The 25,144-nt window shown below is 39.1% G+C and overlaps 1 protein-coding gene across 1 annotated transcript; it reads left to right on the top strand.

Annotated features, from left to right (window-relative positions):
- Nucleotides 1-15,304: 15,304 nt before the first annotated feature.
- On the top strand, nt 15,305-24,910 carry LOC139734273 (uncharacterized). The gene is made up of 2 exons (XM_071645069.1): nt 15,305-15,607; nt 20,628-24,910. The coding sequence occupies exon 2, from the start codon at nt 20,638-20,640 to the stop codon at nt 22,504-22,506; it is 1,869 nt and encodes a 622-aa protein (XP_071501170.1). The 5' UTR covers nt 15,305-15,607; nt 20,628-20,637; the 3' UTR covers nt 22,507-24,910.
- The last annotated feature ends 234 nt before the right edge of the window (nt 24,911-25,144 follow it).

Below are 25,144 nucleotides of genomic sequence, written 5' to 3'. Positions count from 1 at the left end.
ATATGAATAGAACACATCAGTGAAGTGTGAGAAAAGTCACACAATTCGTTTCAAGAGCCATGAGTGTCTAAGGTTTTGTTTAACATTTTATGTGCCTGGGTATGTAGCTAGCCAAACTTTTCATAAGCATGCAGTAATCCATCCAAACTTGACTTAAAGGTGCATAGTCCCGGTAGTGTAGAGGGCGCTGTTGATGATATTGCCGATCACTGTTAGCATTGATATGAAGATTACCGAAGTTTAGCTGTCATCAAGAGTAAAGTGCGGAGGTGTTGCTAAGAAACGTTGCCTTTGTTGTCTTCCCTGCACGTCGCGCAGTCTGTAGTAATGCCAGGGTGCGTGCATATGTGCTTGTTATTATGACATCACAAAAGAAGTTTGCTAAAGCTGTCATCCCCCTTAGCCGAATCATGAGCTGAACTGTGATCTGACCACTGACTACAGTGAATCGGACTTCTTCCGACTCGGGGAAAGTGGGCCAGAGCGTAAGCGCTAAAGAGGAGTCGATAGCGTAGGTCTCTATAGGAAACTTGCGCCATGCGCACGCGTACGCATTTGACTTAAACACCGGGACCATGCACCTTTAGTTGTAAAGTTAGCAAGCCCACCCAGGTGTAGCCATTTGCCTCAGTACAACAAGAAGGCCATGGTGGCACAATTTAACTTTTCCAGACATCTGTGACAACTGACGAAGAAAACACCCCAGCGTGTGCCCCAATTAATTGAAAAAAAAAAAGTGCAGTATGGTTAAAATCCATGTGCTAACATCCCAGGATAAAAAGGTAGTGGCAGATCCATTCGTGGGCGCACTTGGCGCCTCTTGATTGTTTTGTTTTGTTTTGTTTTGTTTTTTGTTAAAACAAAAGAAAAAAGGGGGGGTTGCGTGCGCCCCCCTTTACGGAATTCCTGGATCCACCCCTGGAAAGCTGCATTAATTTGAAGAGTTAAAGGTGTGGAATGATGTAAAGAATATGAAAGAAGAATTCCACATACACAACTTGTCTATTATAAATTTTGTTGGCTTGCTTCCTTCAGAAGGCAAGGGGATTGATATCTCTCCTAACAGATGTTAGCAACTAGTCGAGGAATGTATACTTTTCATGCAATTGAAATTGTATTGATAAAGGGCTAACTTTTACACACATGCACTTGCAATCTCCATGAGATACCCATATTCCAGTTCGACTTCAGTTAATAAAGTAATTCAGGCAAACAAAATGGTAGAAGCTTCATTGAAATGGAATATAAAGTAAGAAATAAATGGAATTTTAGAATTAATCATATCTTAACCATAGAAAACCTTTGCAAACCTAAAGGTTGATATTTTGTTGGAATTGTGATTGTAATGTGAAAGAGCAAGTTTCAAAACATGAAATACTATGTGAATGAATTGGTCATAATTTACCAAATACTGAAATTTGAAATAAAGGGGGAATAAAGACGGAACAGTAACAGCCATTGCCAGTCAAGAGTTCTTCTACTGCATGCTCTGCTGGAAAAATGGCTGGTATCTGTAGATTCATTCTGGCAGTCTGGCGCTTCAGCACGTTGCAAGTGGGGGATGAATTGATGTACAGCATGGTTATTAAAGTAGTGAATGGGAACTTGGGATATGGAGGCGGCAGGGAGAGATGCACACCTCCTTGAGGCAGCTACATCTTTTCAGCAGGTTGCTTAACCCAGCTTCTGTATTATTGCCAGCAACCTCTGTGTGTGTGTGTTTGTGTGTGTGTGTGTGTGCAGTGTTTGTGGCACTTTGAGGTCAAAGGTCTTGGTCCTAAGAGGGGTACTATAAAATGAGGAATGTTCGCACACAATTTAATTTCGCGAATTTCGTGAGAGCCAAGATTCGCAAAATAAAAATGCTTGTCTACACTATATGCATTGAATGTTAGAGGCAGCTCGTGAAAATTTCATGCTGCGAAAAAGGCCGTATGCTCTTCCAATTCACGAAAATTGCATGTCAGGGAAATATCTAGACAGAAAGATCCGTCTGTTCGGAGGAGTCTTTTATTTTTTTGACGTTATTGCTCTCCTCCGTAGACAGTATAAGGAGGGGATCCGTGAAGCCAGACGCAGTCTCAGCGTAACATTTCCCCGACGACCAGATACAGACCGATCTTTCGGTCAAGGAAATATGTTATTCAGTAAGTTACATGGGTCTGAGGGATGTCTTAGATATTGCCTCAAGCGGAATCAGTCACTGACCAAAGGGTTTTGGGGTGCTCGTCACAAAGTCAACACCCTGTAGTATTATTGTGTGTGGATATACACGTACAAAGATAAAGGCACATTTGGGCAAGTTAATGGCCAACAAATCCCTCAATTTAAGTGCTGTCATTTTTCATCATCTCAATACTGGTAAATGTCAAACTAATTCTCGTAGTCACAATATAAAGTTTTGACACCTACAATACAAGAGATTATTAAGTAAACTCATCCCTCAGTTTGCTAAGTGATGTAATTATTTGTCATCTCAGAAAATTTTCAACATCACAGTATGAAGTTTTGACACTGGAATACAAGAGATCATGAAGATGTGCTTACCAAAATGACAGTCTTTTATCTCCATTTGATTTTGTGTGACAATTTTGCGGTATATATTAAAAGGGGTAAATGTGACCTTGAGGATTACATTTCAAAATGTAAGCTTACACAAGATTAAGGTCATTACTCTTTCCCACCCTTTCCAGTAGCATTAGAATATGCATTAGAATGAAAAGTATTGATTCAAAACAGCTGTTGCTACTTCCAATACTGTGGTTCCATTGGCAACAAATTTATGTGTATGTTAGCATGCATTCATGAAACTGACAATGTTGTCAAACGTATATATGTGATGATATAGTATGATACTTCAGATTTGAGTGTCACGCCTCACTTACTTAAGCATCATAAACAATATATTTGATTGAATATTGAATTTCAATGTGGCAGTGCTACTGGCTCTGAATATTCAGACTTTTTGATAGACAGTTCTGCCATATAGGCCCGAATTCATGAAGGTGATTTGAATTTAAGCCATGGTTTATTCAAATTTCTTCTAGTAAATATGATTGACAGATTGCGTACACCAACAGACGTCCAATAAAACACGTTGATATGCGCATGTGAAAGGTATGCCATTTCACGCTTATTTTAGACCATGGTCCAAAATTGTATCATGGTCTAAGTTTGAACCACCTTCGTGAATTCAGACCATTGTGTTCAATAGATTTTTAATTGAGGATTTTTTTTATCTTTAATGGATAATATTATGAGAGAATACATAGATGCACAAGATTATGATGCACAATGATATGATGAAATTAAAAAGATGCAATAGAAAAACAAAAGTAGAATCCTACATTGTATGATTTTCAACCACCATCTAAGAAAACAGGATAAAATGGAGCTAGTATTCTCAATTTAGCAGTGGACCAGATATTTGTTGAGAGGTGACCAAACAAGTTGTCTCCTAAAGTCAAGGTTTTAATATGTTTGGTTGCTGAAGGCAGCATCGCACAACACATTGTAATGTTCTCTGCCTCAATGGAGAGTATGATGTCTGCACGAATGTTTGCTCTGCATGTGGACTTAACCTCAGTTCAAAGTAGACATGTTTACGCTGTTATTAATATCAAAGCAATAATTGTAAGAGATTGCGAGTATTTCACTGTCTTGGTTACTCTTTGCACTTTGCGTAAAGCTACATGAATTTTCCCCCCAACCGCAAACTTGTATATTGGTTGGCAATAAAAAATTTGTCATCAGTTTGATGGTGTCGTAAAGATTGTTTAAGAGTTATTTTATTTGTGCTGAGAGATATTTTATCTATTTACCAAAGATGGCATGTCAATGTGGTCTTTGCTCATGTGCAAGTTATTGAGCATGTTTTAAGAAGTTTGCCGGTGTATGGCAATTTTAGTGGTCTCCATGTGGACATTATACCAGTTATATCCCAACGTTTCTTCTTTCTGCAAGACTTGTTTTGCACATTGATATGTGAAATACAGTCCAATTTACCAAACTTCAGTCCGGTAGAACTTACAGGAATACTTGAAAGGAAAAGCAGGACTGTATAGAGAGGAGTGATAGGGCATGTCTTTTATAAACAAGATTGTTATACTTAAGTAATTGAATTTTACCATAAATATAGTTGTATCCGTACTTCATTTGTTCTCATGATTTGTGTCCACAAAAATCAGTACGATAAAGTCACCAAACATCAATTACCACATCACAGTATTTTCTTAATCTTCTTTATCTTAAACTTTCAAATGGCATATGATTGGTCCTCTTTCTCCAGAACCACAACCAACCATAGAAATGAGAAGAAAGCTGGCTGCAAGACAAATTGTAATTACAGAGAAAAGCAGCTTAGCTGTTCAAATAAGTGTAATAGTCTGGAGAGTTTGGTAACAATTTGGATTTACAAAGTACCTCTCCCCAGGAATTTTCTTCAATAGATATGCCAAAGTCCATTAGGACTCCAGACCTGCAAATGCAGGGAGATCCTCAAAGTTTGTAAAAGAATGTCATCATTGTACTTTATTCTTAAAATCTCTGAAGTCTGGAGACCCCTCCCTCAGCCCCATCCCCACCCCCCAAAAAAGGAATGAATATTATAGTGAATTTGAAATGAAAGCATGTTGAATCATTGTGAGGACCAGTCATCACATGTTGAATGCCTTCTTTGGCTGTATATGAAAAAAAAAGAATCAGAGTTAAAAAAATGTCTTGTCTTGTAAAAAATAAAAACAAAATTAAAGAAATGTATCGCCTTTCATGTAATTATCTGCCAATTCCTCATCATTATTAGACAGGAATGCATGCATTGTATTTTAATCAATCAAGTCCTTGGTTAAATTTGTTGCAGAAATTAGCGTCTCTTTTTACCTACAAAATTGGCAACTCTGCATTTTTACTGTGTATCCTGTATTGGAGAAAGATTGACTGAAACTTGTTCAAGTTGCTAAATCTGCACAAAATGATAAAAAAATAGGAATACCAATTTCAGACAGAAACAAATTTATACAGGTGCACATCACAGGTTTGACACCCATGAATCATACAGCCCACGAGGTTATACAGCCCATGAGTTCCACACTAAGCTACATTGTAACAAGGCCTAATGTCAAACTTGTGGCCTAATGTCAAACTTGTGGGCTCTTTTTACCTAGTGCCAAACTCATAGGCCTTAAGTGCCTTGTGTCGAAGTTGTGGTTTGTATGACTCATGGACCTTTTTGTCAATGTCCAACTTGTGGGCTGTGTGACTCATGGGTGTCGGCCTCGTGGGGTGACCCCGTTTATGCTCCTCAGCTGTATTGCCAATATTATTAAAGACATGCTTGATTACTGGAATTTTCACAAAGGTTCCCTCAGTTTGCTTTTTCTTGGTTAATATTTCAAGTTAATATACTTTCATACAACTATCACTGTGAGACCTTTTCACCCCAAAATACTCTCATGTCGTAGCAATCACTCATTGAAAGTTTTGGATTTATTGACTTCTACTTCTACGGTGCTTCTCATCAAAGCCTGTTCAGCAACTGGATGAGGGTTTGTGGTGTGGTGTTTCTGACAGTGGATGCAGTTTGTGCTTTGTGCTCTTTCAAATGTATATACAGGCGCTCATTGTGCAAGTAAAAATAAATCTCTGCCATGCTTAGTTGGCTTCTGTGGCTCTCTTGAACTGCTCAACAGAGGGCAGTACAATGATGTGTTGAGGAAGCCTATCTCAGTCTCTGATTGTCCTTGGGGGAAAAACTGATGACCAAGTCAAAAAGTAACAACCATTTTGAATTTTACGGTTTAGCTTCCTTTGCAATCATTCTGCTTGTCACTTTTAAAATTAGTGATTTACAGACTTGTTAATAATTCCACAACCAAATAAACATTGGTATATGACCAAGAAATATTCAAATGCAGGAGATTTTGTTTTATTTTAATGGAACACTAGGTATGCAATGAAGGAGTACAAATTATCACCAGCCTTCAACAACAAGAAGAACAAAGTGAACAGGTAAATGTCAATGAACACTTGCCGGATAATAATCAAGATTGCCAAAAATTTACTCTAGGTATGGCCAACAAATTGAATTGCAATCAAAATCAAGAATTCTATTTTTTGATCAATTTTTAAGATGACAAATTGTAAAGACTGTTTAGACGCCTACCATTATTTTTATTATTTAGATAAGACAAACACATAAGAAGATACTTTTGATTTTGTGATTGTGATAATTAAGAGTATACCTGTATGTATTACTGGATATTCTTGTACAGTAGTCAAGAAATGTTACTGTTGGTATGACTGAAATTTGGGGAAAAGGCGTGGGTAAACAATAGACCCCATCAAATACAGAAATGTGATTTCTTAGACTTGGTGGGTCAAAGCACTTATTTTTATGTGTGATCACAATAAAGTCTGGAAAGTGTATTGTGAAGTCTGATAACCATTGAGCACTAGCCTGGAGAGCTGAAGCTGTATAGCGCCCTCACAGTTTGACATCATACAGTGACAGATACTAGTACAGCAGCGTATATTATACAAAGCTGAAATACAAGCTCATCATTTTGGACTCTGAGGGCTATTGTAGTGCTTTCATTGGACATCATACAACATATTTGAACATTCATCCAATGAAACCTACTCAATAGTTCAAGGAAAGTGAACACTCGACACATTTGTGACAAACATGTCATTTTAATATTTTGCCACACATTGTCACACATTGTCAAGATTTACTGTAGACGTATCGAGAACCATGCATAATAAGGGAGGCATGCCAGTTGCCATAGCGACATTTCTAGTTTTGTTTTGTTTCGTTTTGATTTGCTTTGTTTTTCCACAGTAATTTTGATGCAATCTTCCATTGGGGGCTATATACCAGGGTGTGGTCCCCCAGTAACCCCCTTCTTGACAAGGCCCCATATACGCAGGGCTGATGACATTACTTACAAAGATGCATCGCTTTCTTTCTCAAATGCTCAATCATTGTCACTGTAATTGCAGGTTTTGATGCTGTTTTTACAAAGTGCACCCGTGCATTTTTAAGATGGTGAAAGAGTATTGTGAAATGTGCATATCTTTTTCTTATGAAAATATAGGCCCTACCTTGCATTTGCTGTCCAGCCCTTGCTGTACAGCCCTCTATAGTGGCAATTTAAAATCTGAGTCATGAAATGCAAGGTACGTCTTGTAGTTTTAATCTATGTATACCGCATTATACTATCTTACACGGGTTGTATATCTATATGTAGGATACTTCAGCGCTATTTACACATGCATTGGCCATCTCCGAATATGTTTCTTTTTGAAAGCATTAATACTTTAAAAGCCATATGTTAACTTTGTTTTGAGCATTGCGTCTCAATTGGATTTGTGTTATGTGTGTGTGTTGTGTGTGAGCGTATTATTGATAGGTGTTATGAATGTGAGATTAATAAAGGCCATTCGTGTGAAAGAAGCTTCTAGATTTTTGTTTCGTGTGCAGGTGTGTGTCTGTCTGTCTGTCTGTCTGTGTTGTAACATTATCGCGTCATTTTCAGTCTCCACGGATGTCCTGTTGTATGTGGTAGGGTCCAAAGTTCATTTCAGACCCGCACTTTTTTCGATTGATTGTTCGATCAATGTTTGCTCGCTCAAAGCTTTGATATTCGAATGTTCAAGGTTCCTTATTCTATTTAGTATAGTATTGTGTGAAGGTGGAATGGCATTGCATATAGCGTGGCACATATAGGGTCATTTTCTGTTATTTTCCATGTTATTTATTATTCATTTATTCATTTGTTTATTCATTTTGATGTTGACTGTAGTAGAGACATTTACATGTATTTCAGATATTCTGTTGGAGCCTGGACGAAATCAATTATACCTATCTTTATTTTGTTTCTTTGTTTCATGTTAGCTGCTTTTAACATATCATATTAACCACTGAGAGCTGTTATCAAAAAAAAATAATGATAATAATAAGAGAGTGATAGAGTTACCACATTTGATGCATACGTGTAGGTCAGTTGTACCACAAAACATCCTGCCACATTAAAAATTTGCAATAAAGCCTAAAATATAAGTTGATATCTTTTTCAATAAACCATAACTGTAGACGGTTTTAGAAACAGTTTGATAAACCTATTGTTCACATTTTGTATATATTCACCAATATAGGTCCTATACTTAACATAGATTATACTGATTAACAGTTTAGATTGGTTGTTTCTATCCCTAACTCACATTTTTGTGCATACAGCATTGCACAGCATACATACGCATACATACACACACGCACACACACACGCGCGCGCGCGCACATACACACACACACACACACACACACACATTAACCTTTGCATATACGCTTTCCGAAACACGAGTGGAGTCTGACCATATAAACGTGCCTATTAAGAAAACGTTAATATTGAATGGAAGAGTTGTTTACTTCGATTTCAAACATACACCAAACAGTAACCCACAAATCATTGACATTTCAGACTTTAGTTTTTAAAGATATTCGTCATTTATTATTTGAGAGCTAAGGTCAGTTCTCGCAACTTGTAGACCGGGGGCCCAGAAGATTTATTCAGCTGAAAAGGGTCACACTTTTTAATGGTCTCATCATATAGGGATGTGTCCAAGGGTCAATAAAATGCATTGCTGGCAAGTCACATCCTGTACCGTAAGCCTAGGGACCACAAAAGGGACCCCGAAAAATGGATTTATTCAGCCGAAGGGGGTCACGGACAAAAGTTGGTGGATATTGTTCCTTTGGGTGTACTTATCATGAAAACAGCAATGCCAGCTATTTTATCCTGTACGGGGCCCCAGACAGTAGCCCCAAAGGGCCCCACAAATATGGTGTTATTCAGCTGAAAAGGGTCACGGCTAATTTCTTTTGCAATGGAAGTAGTTCCCATCAGAGATATCCAAAACACCAATGCCAGCTATTTTATCCTGTACGGGGCCCTAGACAGTAGCCCCAAAGGGCCCCACCCCCCCATAGGCCTACGTACAAACACACACAAACATTGATTTTATTCAGTTGAAAAGAGTCACGGCTAATTTCTTTTGCAATTGAAGTAGTTCCCATCAGAGATATTCAAAACACCAATACCAGCTATTTCATCCTGTACGGGGCCCCAGACAGTAGCCCCAAAGTGCCCACCCCCCCCCCCCCCCCCCCCATAGGCCATACGTACAAACACACACAAACATTGATTTCATTCGTGCAGCTGAGAAGAGTCACGGCTAATTTCATTTGCAATGGAAGGAGTACCCATCAGAGATATAAAAAACACCAAAGTCATCTATGTTATCCAGTACGGGGCCCCGGACAGTAGCCCCAAAGGAGCTCCCCCCCCCCCCCAACACACACACACACACACACACACACTAGTTTCATTCAGCTGAAAAGAGTCACGGCTAATTTCTTTTGCAATGGAAGTAGTACCCATCAGAGATATCCAAAATACCAAAGCCAGCTATTTTATCCTGAAGTGCACGGGGCCCCAGTCAGTAGCCCCAAATTGCTCCCCCCCCCCCCCACACACACACATTGATTTTGTTCAGCTGAAAAGGGTCATGACTACTTTCTTTTGCAATTGGAAGTAGTAGGCATACTTACTCATCAGAGATATCCAAAACACTACAGCCAGGTATGGTCCCAGACAGTAGCCCCGAAGTACACCCCCCCAACACACACACACACACACACACACACACACACACACACACACATTAGTTTCATTCAGCCAAAATGGGTGACAGGTAATTTCTTTTGCAATGGAAGTATACCCATCAGAGATATCCAAAGCACCAAAGCCAGTTATTGTATCCTGAACGGGGCCCTAGACAGACAGTAGCCCCAAAGTGCCCCACCCCCTCTCCACATACACACACATACACACACACACACACACACACACACACACACACACACATTAGTTTCATTCAGCTGAAAAGGGTCACGGCTAATTTCTTTTGCAATGGAAGTAGTACCCATCAGAGATATCCAAAATACCAAAGCCAGTTATTTTATCCTGTATGGGGCCCCGCACAGTATAGCCCCAAACACGGGTAATTTCTTTTGCACTGGAAGAAGTACCTATCAGAGATATTCAACACACCGAGGCTAGTTATTTCATCCTGCACAGAGCCCTAGACAGTAGCTCCACAGTGTCCCATCCATTATACATGTACTGTGAATCAGTTGAAAATGGTCTTACAAATTCTTTTGTAACGTTAATATCGGGGCCTACTGAACAGAGATATCACAAACACTATATTATCCTGTATACGGGGTCCCATAGGTTACAGTAGCAAAACACCCAAGAAATTTGCAAAGGAAGCATACTTCTGTATAGTGCACAACCAAGATGACCATATTACGAAAACCAGTCATTTCATCTTGTACTGGGCCCAGGTTACAGTAGCCATAAAGTGCCCCTCCCCCACATAATTATTATGACATCATTTAGCTGAAAAGAGTCATAGTTGTTTTTCTCTTACAATCGAAGTAGGCCTTAGTTTACATCATAGATACCCAAAACATCAAAGCCAGTTAGGTATCAAAAACACCGAAACCAGTTATATAGCTGTACGGGGCCCCACGGAGTGTTCCTAAAGTGTCCCCACATCAGTGGCGGATCCAGAGGGGGGCGCAACCGGCGCACGCCCCCCCCCCCCCTTTATTTTTCGTAAAACAATAGAAATAAAAAGAAAAACAATGAAATGAAACCCGGAAGTGGCACCAGAAATATTTAGTCACGCCCCCCTTTACAGAATTCCTGGATCCGCCCCTGCCCACATGTACATGTAATTCCACTATCAAGATCTGCATCCCGATCTATTCAATCTGTCAGATCGGGAGAGAGCGGCAAAAGTGTACGGGGACCGGGAGCATCGTCGCAGCAGCGTTTGGGTGATGGGGTTGGATCTGGCAATTTTACAGATCGGGAAGAAATTTTAAACTGGTTCAAAATTTCTTCCTCATCTCCCCATCAAGATTGACCTATTTTGAATCGTAGCTCAAACGGGGAGAGAGCAGTGACAGTGTAAATACCGCGGGTTGAGCGTAACAATTCCAGGTTTTTCTGACCGTAGTAACAGCGGCACAAGAACGGGAAATATAGTCTAAACTAGACACCGACGACATGGTCCCGCTGCTACGCCGCTTTCTTGCAAAGCACGACCTTTCCGCTTTAAAGACGCTCTCACTAAGTTCTCTACTCTCGTATAAAATCAAGGCCTGTTCCTACGACGCTTCATTCCTGCTTCGATAACGCTGTTGGCCGTTTTAGCTACGCTGTTCCTACGCTTTCCATTATGCACGTCTTCCGCTCTCGCCGCTCTAAAATCGAACGTAGCCGATACGCTGGAAAATGTTTGCCAGAACAGCAAAACTGATGATGATGAGGAGGACGCGTTGTCGTTGTCGCGAAAATGAAGACGAAGGAGCGCATATTCAAGAAGAAGAGATGCAAACAATAAAGAGAATAAAGCAAAACACTTTGGAGCTACTGTACGGGACCCCGTGCAGGATAAGATATCTGACTTTGGTATTTTGATATCCGATGGATATACTACTTCCATTGCAAAAGAAATTAGCCGTGACCCTTTTCGGCTGAGTGAAACCAATATATATATGTGTGTGTGTGTGTGTGTGTGTGTAGGGGTCACTTTGGGGCTACTGTCTGGGGCCCCGTACAGGATGAAATAACTGGCTTTAGTGCGTTGGATATCTCTGATAAGTACTACTTCCGATTGCAAAAGCAAGATCAAGTAGCCGTGACCCTTTTCAGCTGAATAAAATCAATGTGTGTGGGGGGGGGGGGAAGGGGGGAGGGGGTAAGGGGGAAATTTTGGGCTACTGTCTGGGGCTACTGTCTGAGGCCCCATGCAGGATAAAATAACTGACTTTGGTATTTTGGATTTCTCTGATGGGTACTAATTCCATTGCAAAAGAAATTAGCCGTGACCCTTTTTCAGCTGAATGAAACTATTGTGTGAGTATGTGTGTTGGGGGGGGGGGGGCACTTTGGGGCCACTGTCTGGGGCCCCACACAGGACAAAATAACTGGCTTTGATGTTTTGTATGTCTCTGATGGGTACTACTTCCATTGCAAATGAAATTAGCCGTTACTCTTATCAGCTGAATAAAGTCAATGTGTGTGTGTGTGTTTGTACGTAGGGCTTATGGGGGGTGGGGCACTTTGGGGCTACTGTCTGGGGCCCCGTGCAGGATAAAATAGCTGGCTTTGGTGTTTTGGATATCTCTGATTGGTACTCCTTCCATTGCAAAAGAAATTAGCCGTGACTCTTTTTAATTGAATAAAATCAATGTTTGTGTGTGTTTATACGTAGGCCTATGGGGGGTGGGGCCCTTTGGGGCTACTGTCTAGGGCCCCGTACAGGATAAAATAGCTGGCATTGGTGTTTTGGATATCTCTGATGGGAACTACTTCCATTGCAAAAGAAATTAGCCGTGACCCTTTTCAGCTGAATAACACCATATTTGTGGGGCCCTTTGGGGCTACTGTCTGGGGCCCCGTACAGGATAAAATAGCTGGCATTGCTGTTTTCATGATAAGTACACCCAAAGGAACAATATCCACCAACTTTTGTCCGTGACCCCCTTCGGCTGAATAAATCCATTGTTCGGGGTCCCTTTTTGTGGTCCCTAGGCTTACGGTACAGGATGTGACTTGCCAGCAATTCATTTTATTGACCCTTGGCCACATCCTTACATGATGAGACCATCAAAAAGCGTGACCCTTTTCAGCTGAATAAATGCTCTGGGCCCCCGGTCTATTGCTATAATGGATTAAGAATGATGAAAAAAAAAACCACTAAACAATGAATCACTCGACTAGTTTAAGGAAAATAAGGCAATCTAAATAATCTTTGTCTGAAATTTAGATTATGTGTGGACCTCAGGAGGTGCAAACTCTTACCAAACGTTATTCATGATGTTATAGAATGACAAAGAAAATTTACAATGAATAAGAAAATCATTTCCGTGGTAATTTCTTTTCCTTCTTAGATCAGTTGATGGAGACCCTTTTCAGGCTTTGACAATTGTCTTGATATAGCGGGTCAAGAGAGTGTGTATTTTTCATTAAAAATGATGATAATGGTGATGATGATGATGATAACAATAATAATGATTATAATATGTATAATATTCTTATGAATGCATTTCCTTGCCGAGGACGCAAGACACCGATTTTCCCCTTGAATATAAAAACCAACTTCACACATTGTAGTCCATGGGCCAAGACCCGAAAAATGGGCTGTTGGTACCACCTGAGGTGGCACAAATGCTTTTTGGTGTCAGTTTGTTTGTCGGGCATAGATATGCTTATCAAGCTATGATAGCATTTCCAAATGAGTAGCTTAGTCATGATAAATTATTTTTTAACCAATTTGGTCTCGTTTTTATATCCCTATACTTCTGAATCGAAACTAACCGCTATACAAAGAAGAGCACTGTCTTCCGTATGTCCACAGGTGTTCTGTTGTAAACGCGGTGCGCTTAGTCTGTATTCAAGTCAGCGAAGGTAATATCCAAAGGGTTATGATGTCCACAGCTGTCATGCGGTGCGCTTAGTCTTTATCTACACCAATGTACCGTTATCATATCTAAAGTTCCTCATAAAAGGGATTATCTATACTGTTTTTATACTACCCTATCAACAAATACATCAATTTTAAACAAAAATCACTTTGTTCATTTGCAATATTATTCATTATAATGTATCGTAGTGTACCGGTACATTGTTTTTGCATTATCTTATATTGTTGGATGGAAATAAAGCGACATTGGCGTGGTATTAGCGTTTTCACCGTAGCGTTTTCGCCGGAAAATGATAAATAATTGAAAAATACGGTAAAATTCACGAGGAACTGCTTTATTTTTTGCTGTTGTTTTTAGATAAAAGGATATCCACTGTATCATACGCTTTGGATATTCCCTTCGCCGTCTAGAATAAAGACTAAGCGCTGTGGACAGCATAGCCTTTGGATATTCCCTTCGCTGCCTTGAATAAAGACTAAGCGCACCGCGTTTACAACAGAACACCTGTGAACATACCATAGAGCTGCATTTTACAGCTCTATGGAACATACAGAAGGCAGTGCTCTTCTTTGTATAGCGGTTAGTTTCGATTCAGAAGTATAGGGATGTAACAACGAAACCAAATTGGTTAAAAATTCATTTATTATGGCTAAGCTACTCATTTGGAAATGCTATCATAGCTTGATGAGCATATCTATGCCCGACAAACAAAATGACACCAAAAAGGTTTTGCCACCTCAGATGGTACCAATATCTGGCCTGGCCCATGGATTATTGTGCACGTCTTTTAAATCAGTACAATTCATAAAGCACCATGCAATCTTTCCTATTATACAGTGTCCAAGTATAGTTTATTCCGTTGTCAGTATTGTGACTTAGCAGCTTGTCTGAATGTCAGTGATATTGTTTACTGTTCACGTTCAGTATTAGATTGGCGGTTTGGTATTTCTGGATTAGTGTAATGCTCTCTTTTCGAACCTGGCCATTCTGTTTTCTTTGCACGCCAGCACCTGTATGATGGTGCCCACCCTCCCACCACCTTATTATGAAAAAAAAATGAAATAAAGAAACTTAAAACTTGTTATTATACAATCGGGTAAATATGTACGTTATAGCGCTTAAAGGTATGGTGTAGTATTGGTTGAAATGAAGATTGAGCTGTTAATTTTTCACGAGATACTAAGAAGCCGCTTATGAAATGGTAGGGAGCACACAATCCAAAGAGAAATTCACAATTTATTTGATGAAACCTGTTTTGAAATGGCTGAGATATCCAAACACATAGTAAAACAAAGTAATCATATTAAAATCCTTAGAATCCCTTGTTTTGGATATCTCAGCCATTTCAAAACCACTTTTCATCAAATAAACTTTTAATCTCTCCCGCTCTCTCTTATTTCGTAAGAGGTTTCTAATCATCTCACAAGAGTTGAAAACCCCATCTCAACTAAAACCTACCATCCCTTTAAAAGTAATGCGCGTTTTATTATGTTTGTTCGTGAGTGTGTGTGTGTGTGTGTGTGTGTGCAATTTATGTACACAAATGTATTGTATAGGCGAAAAAATATCAATGCCATGAAGGAGTAGCTTTGCACGTGATCAATGCCGAACATTAATGTCTGAGCCACTACATATTAATGTGTGGGAAAACCCACGACACGAAAATAGATCTTTGTTATCTACGCATTGACACACCCGGTGGTGCAATGCGCCCAAGACATACTAGGTAGTGGAATATTTGTCAATTCGGCAGCCATTCGATTGTGTTCTCCACCAGTAAGGATTTTACTCAAATTAACATCATTTAATTTTCTCTACATAAAATTACGTGATAAAATGCATCGGGAGAAGATAAAAAGGATAGATTGTTTTACCCTGCAATTTGCAAAAACAGCGTGTTTTGAGATCTATATAATGTGCTAAGAGTGGCGGATATCAAAACATACCACCAGTTTATGACGCCAGAATAAAACGCCATTTTGACGCAGAAACTCAGGAAACGTATCACCAATTCTTGTACTTCTCTGCTCTCCGTTCTGACTGGATTAGGTAAGTAGGGCCTATTCCTCTTGATTTCATCTTATGGTTTCGTATAGTGAGATGTATTGTGGACTCAAACGATGATTTCAGATTTTGTCCGCTGCGTACATTGTAGGATAAGATGTTTTATTAATATCATTTTGTCTCGTTTGACCCAGGTGGCTGATTACATTGAATAGCTATGTTGGGACTACAGGCATGACCGATCGTATCATCAGGGGCATGCTGCCTTGCATTATGGAATAGCCTCCCAAATTATTATCAAACACGTAGACACAATACAAAAATTCACGAAATCTTTAAAAGAAAAAATTTTTAACTGGGCATGTACATGTGCATGTGCCCTATCAAAAAGCAGGATTTTCGCTGTATTTCACTTGTTATTTTGATTTTAAATTAAAGCTCACAAAGACCTTGTCAAAGGCATGATTTAATGTACAAGAACTGCATTTTGATTGATTGATTGACTTACTGACTGCCCAGCTAACACAAGGACGTTTTCTGAACGGTCTTGAAAAGTTCGTTATTGATTTTAGACGTTTTGTCAAAACGTTTTCAGAACGTGTATTTGTTGAAGGTTTTCGAAGTATTTAAAATGTTTCAAATGGACGTCATAAAAACGTTCATAAACGTTAAGAAAACCAATGAAAAACCTTTCGGAATTTTTAAGGACCTGTAGAAAACCTTTTGAACGTTATAGACGACATTAAAACCTTGTAACAATATTCAGAACGTTCTGTGGACGTTCTGCGGACTGGTGTAGAAAACCGTCTAGAACGTTCAATAAACGTTTTAAGAACGTCTAAAAAGTTTAATGACCCGTTCTAGAACGTTTAGAGAACCTTTCGTATCCGTCTAGAACGTCCAGAAAACTTTTTAAGAATGTCTAATGATTATTTTTATAGGGTTTAAATATATAGGTTTAAAAATCATTATATATATATATATATAGGTTTACAAATCACATATTTCATGATATATGTATATCTATATCTATATATATATAATAGGTTTATAAATCATATATTTAATGATATATATATATATATATATAGGTTTATAAATCATATATTTAATGATATATATATATATATATAGGTTTATAAATCACATATTTCATGATATATGTATATGTATATCTATATATATAAAATAGGTTTATAAATCATATATTTAATGATATATTATATATATATATATATATATAGTTATGAGATTATATAGACAGAATCTGAGATTATTGTATCCTAATCCTATATAATATATCCTAACCTGTTCCTAATGTCCTACCACCTATACTACATCCTATTCCCAACTAATGAATTTGTATCACTGGTTACTAAAATTAGATCACACACACCTTACTTTGAATATTCATAATTTGGCATGAACATTCATAATTTGGAAACCAATGATGAACACGCAGTGGACCAAATAAACACGTTTTTTAACGTTCATTAAAGACGAAGTTGACGTAGCAGACCTAATGAAAACGTTTTGTGGACGTTTATAAAGGACGAAGACGTTGCAGACATAATGCGTCATTGTAACGTCCATTGACATTTTTAAAACGTTTTCCGAAAAACCTGTGCTTTGCGGTAAACGCCAAGTCCCCACTTTGACGTTTTGTGTACGTGTTAAAAACGTCCATTTTATACGAAGATGTACGGAACCTAAAAAAAAAACAACAACAAAAAAAGTTTAGGAAGCGTTCTGAAAACGTTCTGTTTGCTGGGTGACTAATTGAATGAATGATTGATTGATGGATTGATTAATTCTGTGTTAGAGCACAGTTGTAAGACTGAAAAGATTATCTTTCTTTGTTAATGAAGATCTCGAGATACAATCACACTGCTATCTTGATGTCAGAACGTCGACGGAGTTGACAGAGTAGAAATACTTAGTTTTTCGTTTCAATCTACGATGTTTTATCGTTAAGGTTTCAGAGTAGATCTCGAGGTAGCAACTGTGGAATTAAGGTACAGGTCCGATGAAATACAAGTATATGCCTGTGAATATACACTGGCTGTTACATGCTGAACACGTTCAAGCGTTCAGTAATTCTTTGCTTCATGTTCAGATAACTCAGAGTAATTTAATTTTATTGAAGACATATGAAACTGTTGTACAGTATAGGTGTGTGTGCGTGTGTATATGTGTATGTGTCTTTGTGACGTAGGTACAACACTGTTTTCAAAATCCATGTTCCTCAATCTGTCTCACTGAAAATCTCACAACACTTTATGTCAAAGGGAAAGGAATATTACAATATCTGCATCTTCAATCTTGTAAATTCTAAGATGCATGGAGAGATTATTTCTATGATTTATATATTCTGTACATAAATGTATTATGGTACATAGCTTGATATCTCTCTTCAAACAGCTCCGTGGAGCTGAAGTTACCTTTAAAGGACAACTTCAGCTTAAAGGCATTATTTATTTGCATAATTTTTATGAAACAATAAACCCGCTTTAGTGCTTCAAAACAGTTCAAAATGTGATTTGAGGATAGAAACAACCAACGTAAAAATACTTTATCAGTATAATCAATAGTAAATACCGTTAAATATACAAAATATGAATAATAGTTCAATAGATAAAATTGTTTCCAGAATGATTCGTCTGTACAGTTATGTCTCTTTTTTGAGATTTTTTATTCTTATATGTATTATGGTAGAATGTTTTGAGATACGGACCTTATACAGTATATGCACCAAATTTGATAACTCGAACAATCATTGAATAACTGCTCCCAGCGGTAAATAGTACCTTTAATATAATCATGGATTGGGAAAACAGAGCAATATTAGTGGAACACAATCGTTGTCAGTGAAAGTTTGAGGAAAATTGGACAATCCGTTCAAAAGTTATACATTTTTGAAGTGTCATTGACGCCATTGCTGAATGAGAAGATACTGCAGCCTATCATGTCACATGCGTAGAACGATATAAAGAAAATAAACAGCATTCACCATATTTCCACTTTTCTCACATAATAAAAGAACATTAGACTTGCCTCTTTCAGAAGGCAAGGGAATAGTATTACCCTTAACGCCCGTCATTAGCAAGTTGAGAGAATGTGTACTTTAAAAAAAAAAAAAAATTGTGTTTTGTTTTTATGTTTTCCTTATATTGTCCTCCGCGTGTGACATCACAAACTGTAGTAGTCTTCTCGTCCAGCAGTGACTGTGCAGAATCTTTAAAAATTCATAACTTTTGGACGGATTGTCCGACTTCCCTGTACTTCCACTAATACGGCTGCATGTACTCCATCCACATGTATATCAAGGTGATACAATGTCAGGAAGGATATTTTACTATATATTTGTTTCATGTGGACAACAGTTACAATTTTTATACTCGGCAAACAACGTGAACGATCCTAGCTTTTTAAAAAGTATAAAGGCAAAGGCTAACATGACGTGAATGTAGGGAATGGTGTTGAAATTGGGCAAATTCTTTTGTAGAAACTTGCCTTGTCACATGATATAAATCTGAAGAAAATAATTAAGATTTGTATATTAAGTTTCAACAAATATGATGCAGGAATTGCATGAAACAAATATGAGGGGAAATAATAAAATCTTTGAGGATTTGATATTGACCTCTGACCCGCTAACCTTTGACCCATGACCCCTAAATTCCCTGGATAGTCATTGCCAGTCAGTACATGTGTATAATTATACTAAGTTCCATGAAGATACCTTGGAACATTTGCGAGATATGGAGACAAAAATGAGATAGTTTGAAATATTCACTTGACCTTTGACCTTTGACTTCATGACCGGAAACTCTCTCTGGAGAATCTTCATTTGGTGATGCAGTCAAACCTAGCGGTCACCCGAGAAAACAACAAAAGTTGCCACTAAAGACAGGTGACCGCTATTGACAATTTGGTGGTCATTTTCAATGTCAATACTTGCATTTTATCATCACAGAAAACACCGCGCGCTATTCCTAAAAACAACCAGCATATAAGTGCATGTGCAGCTATATTATGGGGATTTTTCGTTTTGTTCAATTTACTTATTGCCTACTTTTGTTCTTTTGATTTTGAAAATAACATTTCGGACCTAAAGAACTGCTCTGGTTCGTACCGGTTTGCATGAACGGGGTTCACGAGTGAATTCGAGGGGATTAATAATGCGCGAAGCTGACGTAAACAACAAACGATACCCAGTCAAGTACAATATTGTCCTTATTCAAATGGATTTTAACACTAATTAGTCAGCATTTTGGTAAAATTGTAAGATGTTATTAGGATATGTCTTTGCCTTTGAAGCATCTATTCAGGGCGGCATTAAACTGAAGCCTACGTCTACAAGTTAGCGGCAAGACGGTTCTTCATGGCGAAGAGCTGTATTAATTTTGCCAATCATGTCTGTGTGATTGTGACTGAGCTAGGACTCGATAGAATTAATGCAATGAAAGCCGACGTATTCAAGGCTGATTTAGCGGTTCGGCTATTTTTTTTTTTTTTTTTTTTTTGTGGCAGGTAGATATTCATCACGGGATACAAAATGAGTGGTCGCCGGCAGGGGGGCGTTAAAGAAAGGGTCTATAATACAGCAATTTCGTGTGGGGGATTTGTAAGTGACCGCTACAAGCAGGTGGCCGCTATAGATAGGTGGCTGCTAGGACAGGTTTGACTGTACATGTAAACACTAAGTTTCAAAAAATATCTTCAGGCATTGTATAGATATGGGGGAAATGGTGAAATTTTGAGCATTTGCCTTTGAACCTTTGACCTTGAGCATGTGCTTATACACACTGTATATTGATAGGCACAACTTCGCTCACTCATACTACATATACATTTTTTTTAGTTACGCTGTACTTCGTGGCGGAGGCATAAAAACAATCTAATAAACCTCTTACATGTCGCCAGTTTCTATGTACAGTAATTGTGTAAAGAGAAACCTGAGACAGCCGTTGACATTCTAATACCAAAGTAGTCACGAAGCTGGTCAAAAGATTGAAAGAAATTCTTCAAAACTTTTTCTTTCATTTCTTTTCGTTTTACGCAGAAACATCACCATGGCAACCAGTGTCAATGACCTCGTGACATGTAACCTCCAGTGCCCCATTTGCATAAACGTCTTTGTTGATCCACGGCTTCTGTCCTGCTCCCACACCTATTGCAAAGACTGTCTGATGCGACTCTCTAACTCTCAGAAGGGGCGCAAGATAATATGTCCCGTTTGCCGAAAGGTGACCAACGTCCCTAAAGGAAATGTCGACCTACTGCAGAGTAACCAGCCAATCAAGTCTCTAATCGAAGATGTCAAAAACCAGACCCAAGCCTGCACCGTGTGCCGAGGAAACGAAAAGCCACTAGCCATCACCTACTGCCAAGAATGCGACGACTACATGTGCGTCGACTGCCACAAGACTCACGACAGGTGGGACAAGTTTGCGGGACACGAGGTTGTGAAGGTGGATGACATTAATTCGGGGAAAGTTTCAAAGAAGAAGCGCCGTAAGTGTCAGAAGCACAAGTCCGAGGATGAGGAATGTTTCTGCGTCGAGTGCAAGAGGTTTGTCTGTTTCCGGTGTGGCATGATGGAACACGGTAAAAAGGGGCACAACGTACTTGACGGTAAAGAGCATGAAGACGAACAGAAGGAGAAGATCGGTGAGCTACGTGGTCGGGCCGACGTCGAGAAGTCGAAGATTGATGAATACATCGTGTTCATCGAGGAGCAGCAGGCAAAGATGCAGCAAGTCCTGGATAAGCTCTCCCGGGAGATCGAACAGACTTGCGAAGAGTCGATCCAACAGCTTCAGGAGAGAAGAGATCACCTGATCAAAGAGTGTACGAGGCGTATCGAGGTATTCAACAAAGAGCTGCAAGGCATGAAAGATGCCAGCAAGCTACAAATCAGTCAGATGAAGGAAGTGAGTGATCTGGTTGAGAATGGTTTGAAGATGCCTCTGGAGGGCGAAGCGCTGACTGCGCATGACACACTGTGTCAAAATTTGGAAGAGATTCTTGGCATGAGTAAGCGGGACTACGAACAGCCACGGAAAACGACTTGGCGAGGAGAGCGCGTCGCTTTCCAGCGGATTAGACGAAGAGCAAGAGGTTTGAATGAGCTTGATCTTGGAGAGGTTGTCATTGCCAATTGGGTTCTGGATCAAGTCGTCCCGTTTCCCACGAAAGATGGGATCAACTGCATCGCCTCTTCTCCAAATGGCCAAGTGGCAGCTGGTTCTCGATTTGGAGGACTTTTCTTGTATGACGTAGAAGGCAAACAGCAGGTTGTTCTGAAAGATGTTGGTATCAGAGGTGTTGCTTTTCTGTCGGATGGACGTGTCGCTGTTCGTGACAGCCATAACCACATTTCGATCTACACCAAGTCCTTCGTCAATCAGGGCATACAGTCAGAATTCATTACTCCGAGTCATGATGAAGGCGGATTTGGTGGTTTTGCTGTCGATTACGAGGACAGCGCCCTCATTGCTAGCTTCACGAAGCTGAAGAAAATCTTCGTCTATCCGATAAGAGGTGGCAAACCGGCGAAAAAGATTTCGTGTGATTTCAAGCCAATTGAGGTCTTCGGCTTGCGATCGAGTGTAATACTTGTTGTAACTGAGGAGAATCTAGGAATTTTGGATTCGACGGGAAATTTCAAGAAGGGGTTGACAAGGAAAGGTTACCGGCCACAACCCGCGGTCTGTCTTGACGGGACCATTGCGGTTGCCTGGGTAAAGCATGACGAAGGACTGCTGATGATCGAGCAGTACTCTCGTGATTTGGAGCCTCTGAGAACGCTGGTTGCAGATTTCAAGTTCCAGATCCCTCAGCATTCTTGGTATCACCTGCGTGAATTTTCGACCGGGGAGCTGGCGTTTTGTACCCCGGACAACCTTTACATCTTTCGTAAGACCTCCTCTGTCTCCTGATATAACATGGTAATTTTTCTCCTTCTTCTTCTCCTCTCTTTCCTTCTTTACTTCTTTCTATGTCTAGTCCCATACCGTCATGACTATCGAGTCTTTTTTGCCTGCTCTGAGCGATCCATCGATGAATAATTTCTGTGTCGTGTGCTGTGGCTTCAGAAAATCGTTTCTTCCAGCGTCGATTTCAAACTTGCATTTCACCTTCTTCACATTTCTTCATTCATGATCTAGTCACCGTATATCTTATCTATACATTGTTTTCTTCTCCTTTGTAAAGCAGTAATTGATGTGGTTTGATTTTGTTCTAGCATAATCATCATTATCAAAGTGACTATAGCGCGACATTAACGGTGACAACGATATGTAACTATATATCATTCAATTACTTTTCATGACAACCATTACGTGTTTCGTAAGACCTCCTCTATTTCCTAAATGAACGTGACGGTCTTTCTCCTTCTTTTACTTCTTCATTTTCTTCTCTTATATTCCTTCCTTCCTTCCTTCCTTCCATGCCCATCCCTAGATTCTGATGACTATGGAGACTTGTCCTTTTATAAGTCAAAGATATCTACCAGCGATCCAATAATGTAGTAATTCTATGATGTTTCAAGAACTCGTTTTCCCCAGCGTTGGGTTGTTTTCTGGTATCTCGAGACTTAGGTTCACATGTACTTCACCTTTCTTCGTACATGACTTAATAATCACGTTATATCTCAGTGCATCGTAACTTATCAAGAGAGAAAAAAGTGAAACAGGACATTGTGTTACATGTGCGGATATTCATCTGTATCCTGTGTACGTCTCTATTTATCGTCTATCTGGTTCTTGGCGGATACAGATACGTCGACGACGAGTCTTCATGCATTTTATGAAAGCTGTTTGCTAGAACACTGTGACATGTCCCTTCTTATGTTGCTGCACAATGCAGCGGATATTTCAACCAAGGCTACTGACAATGTCTGTGTCACAAAATTAAAAAGCAATCAATCGTTAATTGAGATTGGCTCAAACGAAATATCACAGGAATACTGGTAAAGTAACATGATTTGAAGTCATTGAAAATGTTCACTTTTATTTTGTCAAGAGGTCATGGTCATTCCGTGATATGAATGTATAATCTCTGGCAGTGAGCTAAACAACATCTCGCTCTCATTTTGCCTGTGTGATACTTGTTTTCAAGACGGGTTGTCCCCAATACAATGAATAATATTTATTAGTGAATGAATTTATTAACTGCTTTTTTTCGCAACGTAACATGTTTGTCAGGGGCTGATTAATACAGAATCGACTGTCACGACCTTTGTGACAGCTTCCTTCTCTTAAGAAGATAAGGGTGTCTTTGAATGCGAATGATTCCCGTATACTTCGGCAGTATCCACTGGTGTCGATTCGTTTCACATTTGTTTACGCAACAGTTGTCGGGGTTTGAGTTTGTGTCTGCGTCTATATCATAATATAGAATGATAGTGTGAAGGGAATGTCGATTACTAAACCACGATACGTTTCTTGAAATGTCATCACACATCTTTTAACCGCTTCCAACATCGCCCAATAGACTCTACTATAATAACATGCCCCAGAATATAGATATTGTGACGTGATTAGCATGCCAAGAAAATTATGCACCAGTCCTAATGTTATGTGTAAGCAATTCATTGTGTGTGTGTGTGTGTGTGTGTGTGTGTGTGTGTGTGTGTGTGTGTGTGTCGTGTTACGTGCTCGTCAATGTACGTTCGTGATTATCAAATATTTTGGATGGCATTGATGGAAGCAAAGTCAGCCGCTTATGTGCTTTTAACAAAAGGATACGCCTTGAACTATTTTACGTGGATAAAAAGCTTTATATTGATTAAATTTCTCTTTTCCGATGGTGTCATTTTAATTCACCTGTAAATATGAAAATATAGATATGTTGTATATGATTATGTATACGTCTGTATAAATGTGTGGGAGAGAGAGATAAAATCATGTATGCCGTTTGAGGGTTTGTGTTTAAACATCATTTGTCCTTGCAAAATTGGTCATCGCACGATGTAAATCCCGAAGTGCAAGACGAATATTGATACGAAATGCAGTTTTTTCGTCAAGTACAACCTTGTTTATTTACTTCATGCACTCAGCTGTTACATCCAAATGATTAGAAGTGCATAACAAATGCATTTACCAGTTATCTATATCATCCCCCTGTTAAGTGTAACAGATTTTTTTTAGTGTACGTTTGGTTCGTTCTAGTCTTATCATTTTGCTTCCATACCCTCTTTGCACTCATAATTTGCACCCGATACGAACAGTTTACGTTAGACATGTTAGATATTTGCGTATACTCGTGTTAGCTTCTATCATTCACCTTGTCATTTCCTTTATGATTTCTTTTTGTTTTTGTTTTTGCTATTTTAGTTCTAAGACATGCCCTAATTATCATTTTGTGCTCCATCTCCATTACAAGACGTATTCACATTGTTTGTTTTTTGCCTGGATCACTCGGTTACAAGCTTTGCTTCTGTGATTCCTTTATGTTTCACATCTTGTTAAATTCAGTATGGTATATAGATTTCTTATGTAGACACATTTTCTCCCAACAATCCCTTGCATTTTTGTGTGTGTGTGCTTTTAATAGGCTCTTTGACATATAAAACTG

The sequence above is a fragment of the Diadema antillarum genome, unplaced genomic scaffold, assembly GCF_040938485.1.
Source record: "Diadema antillarum isolate AM-2024a unplaced genomic scaffold, OU_Dant_1.0 seq00000520_RagTag, whole genome shotgun sequence".
Taxonomy (NCBI): Eukaryota; Metazoa; Echinodermata; class Echinoidea; order Diadematoida; family Diadematidae; genus Diadema; species Diadema antillarum.
This window is presented reverse-complemented; position numbering and strand designations above follow the sequence as displayed.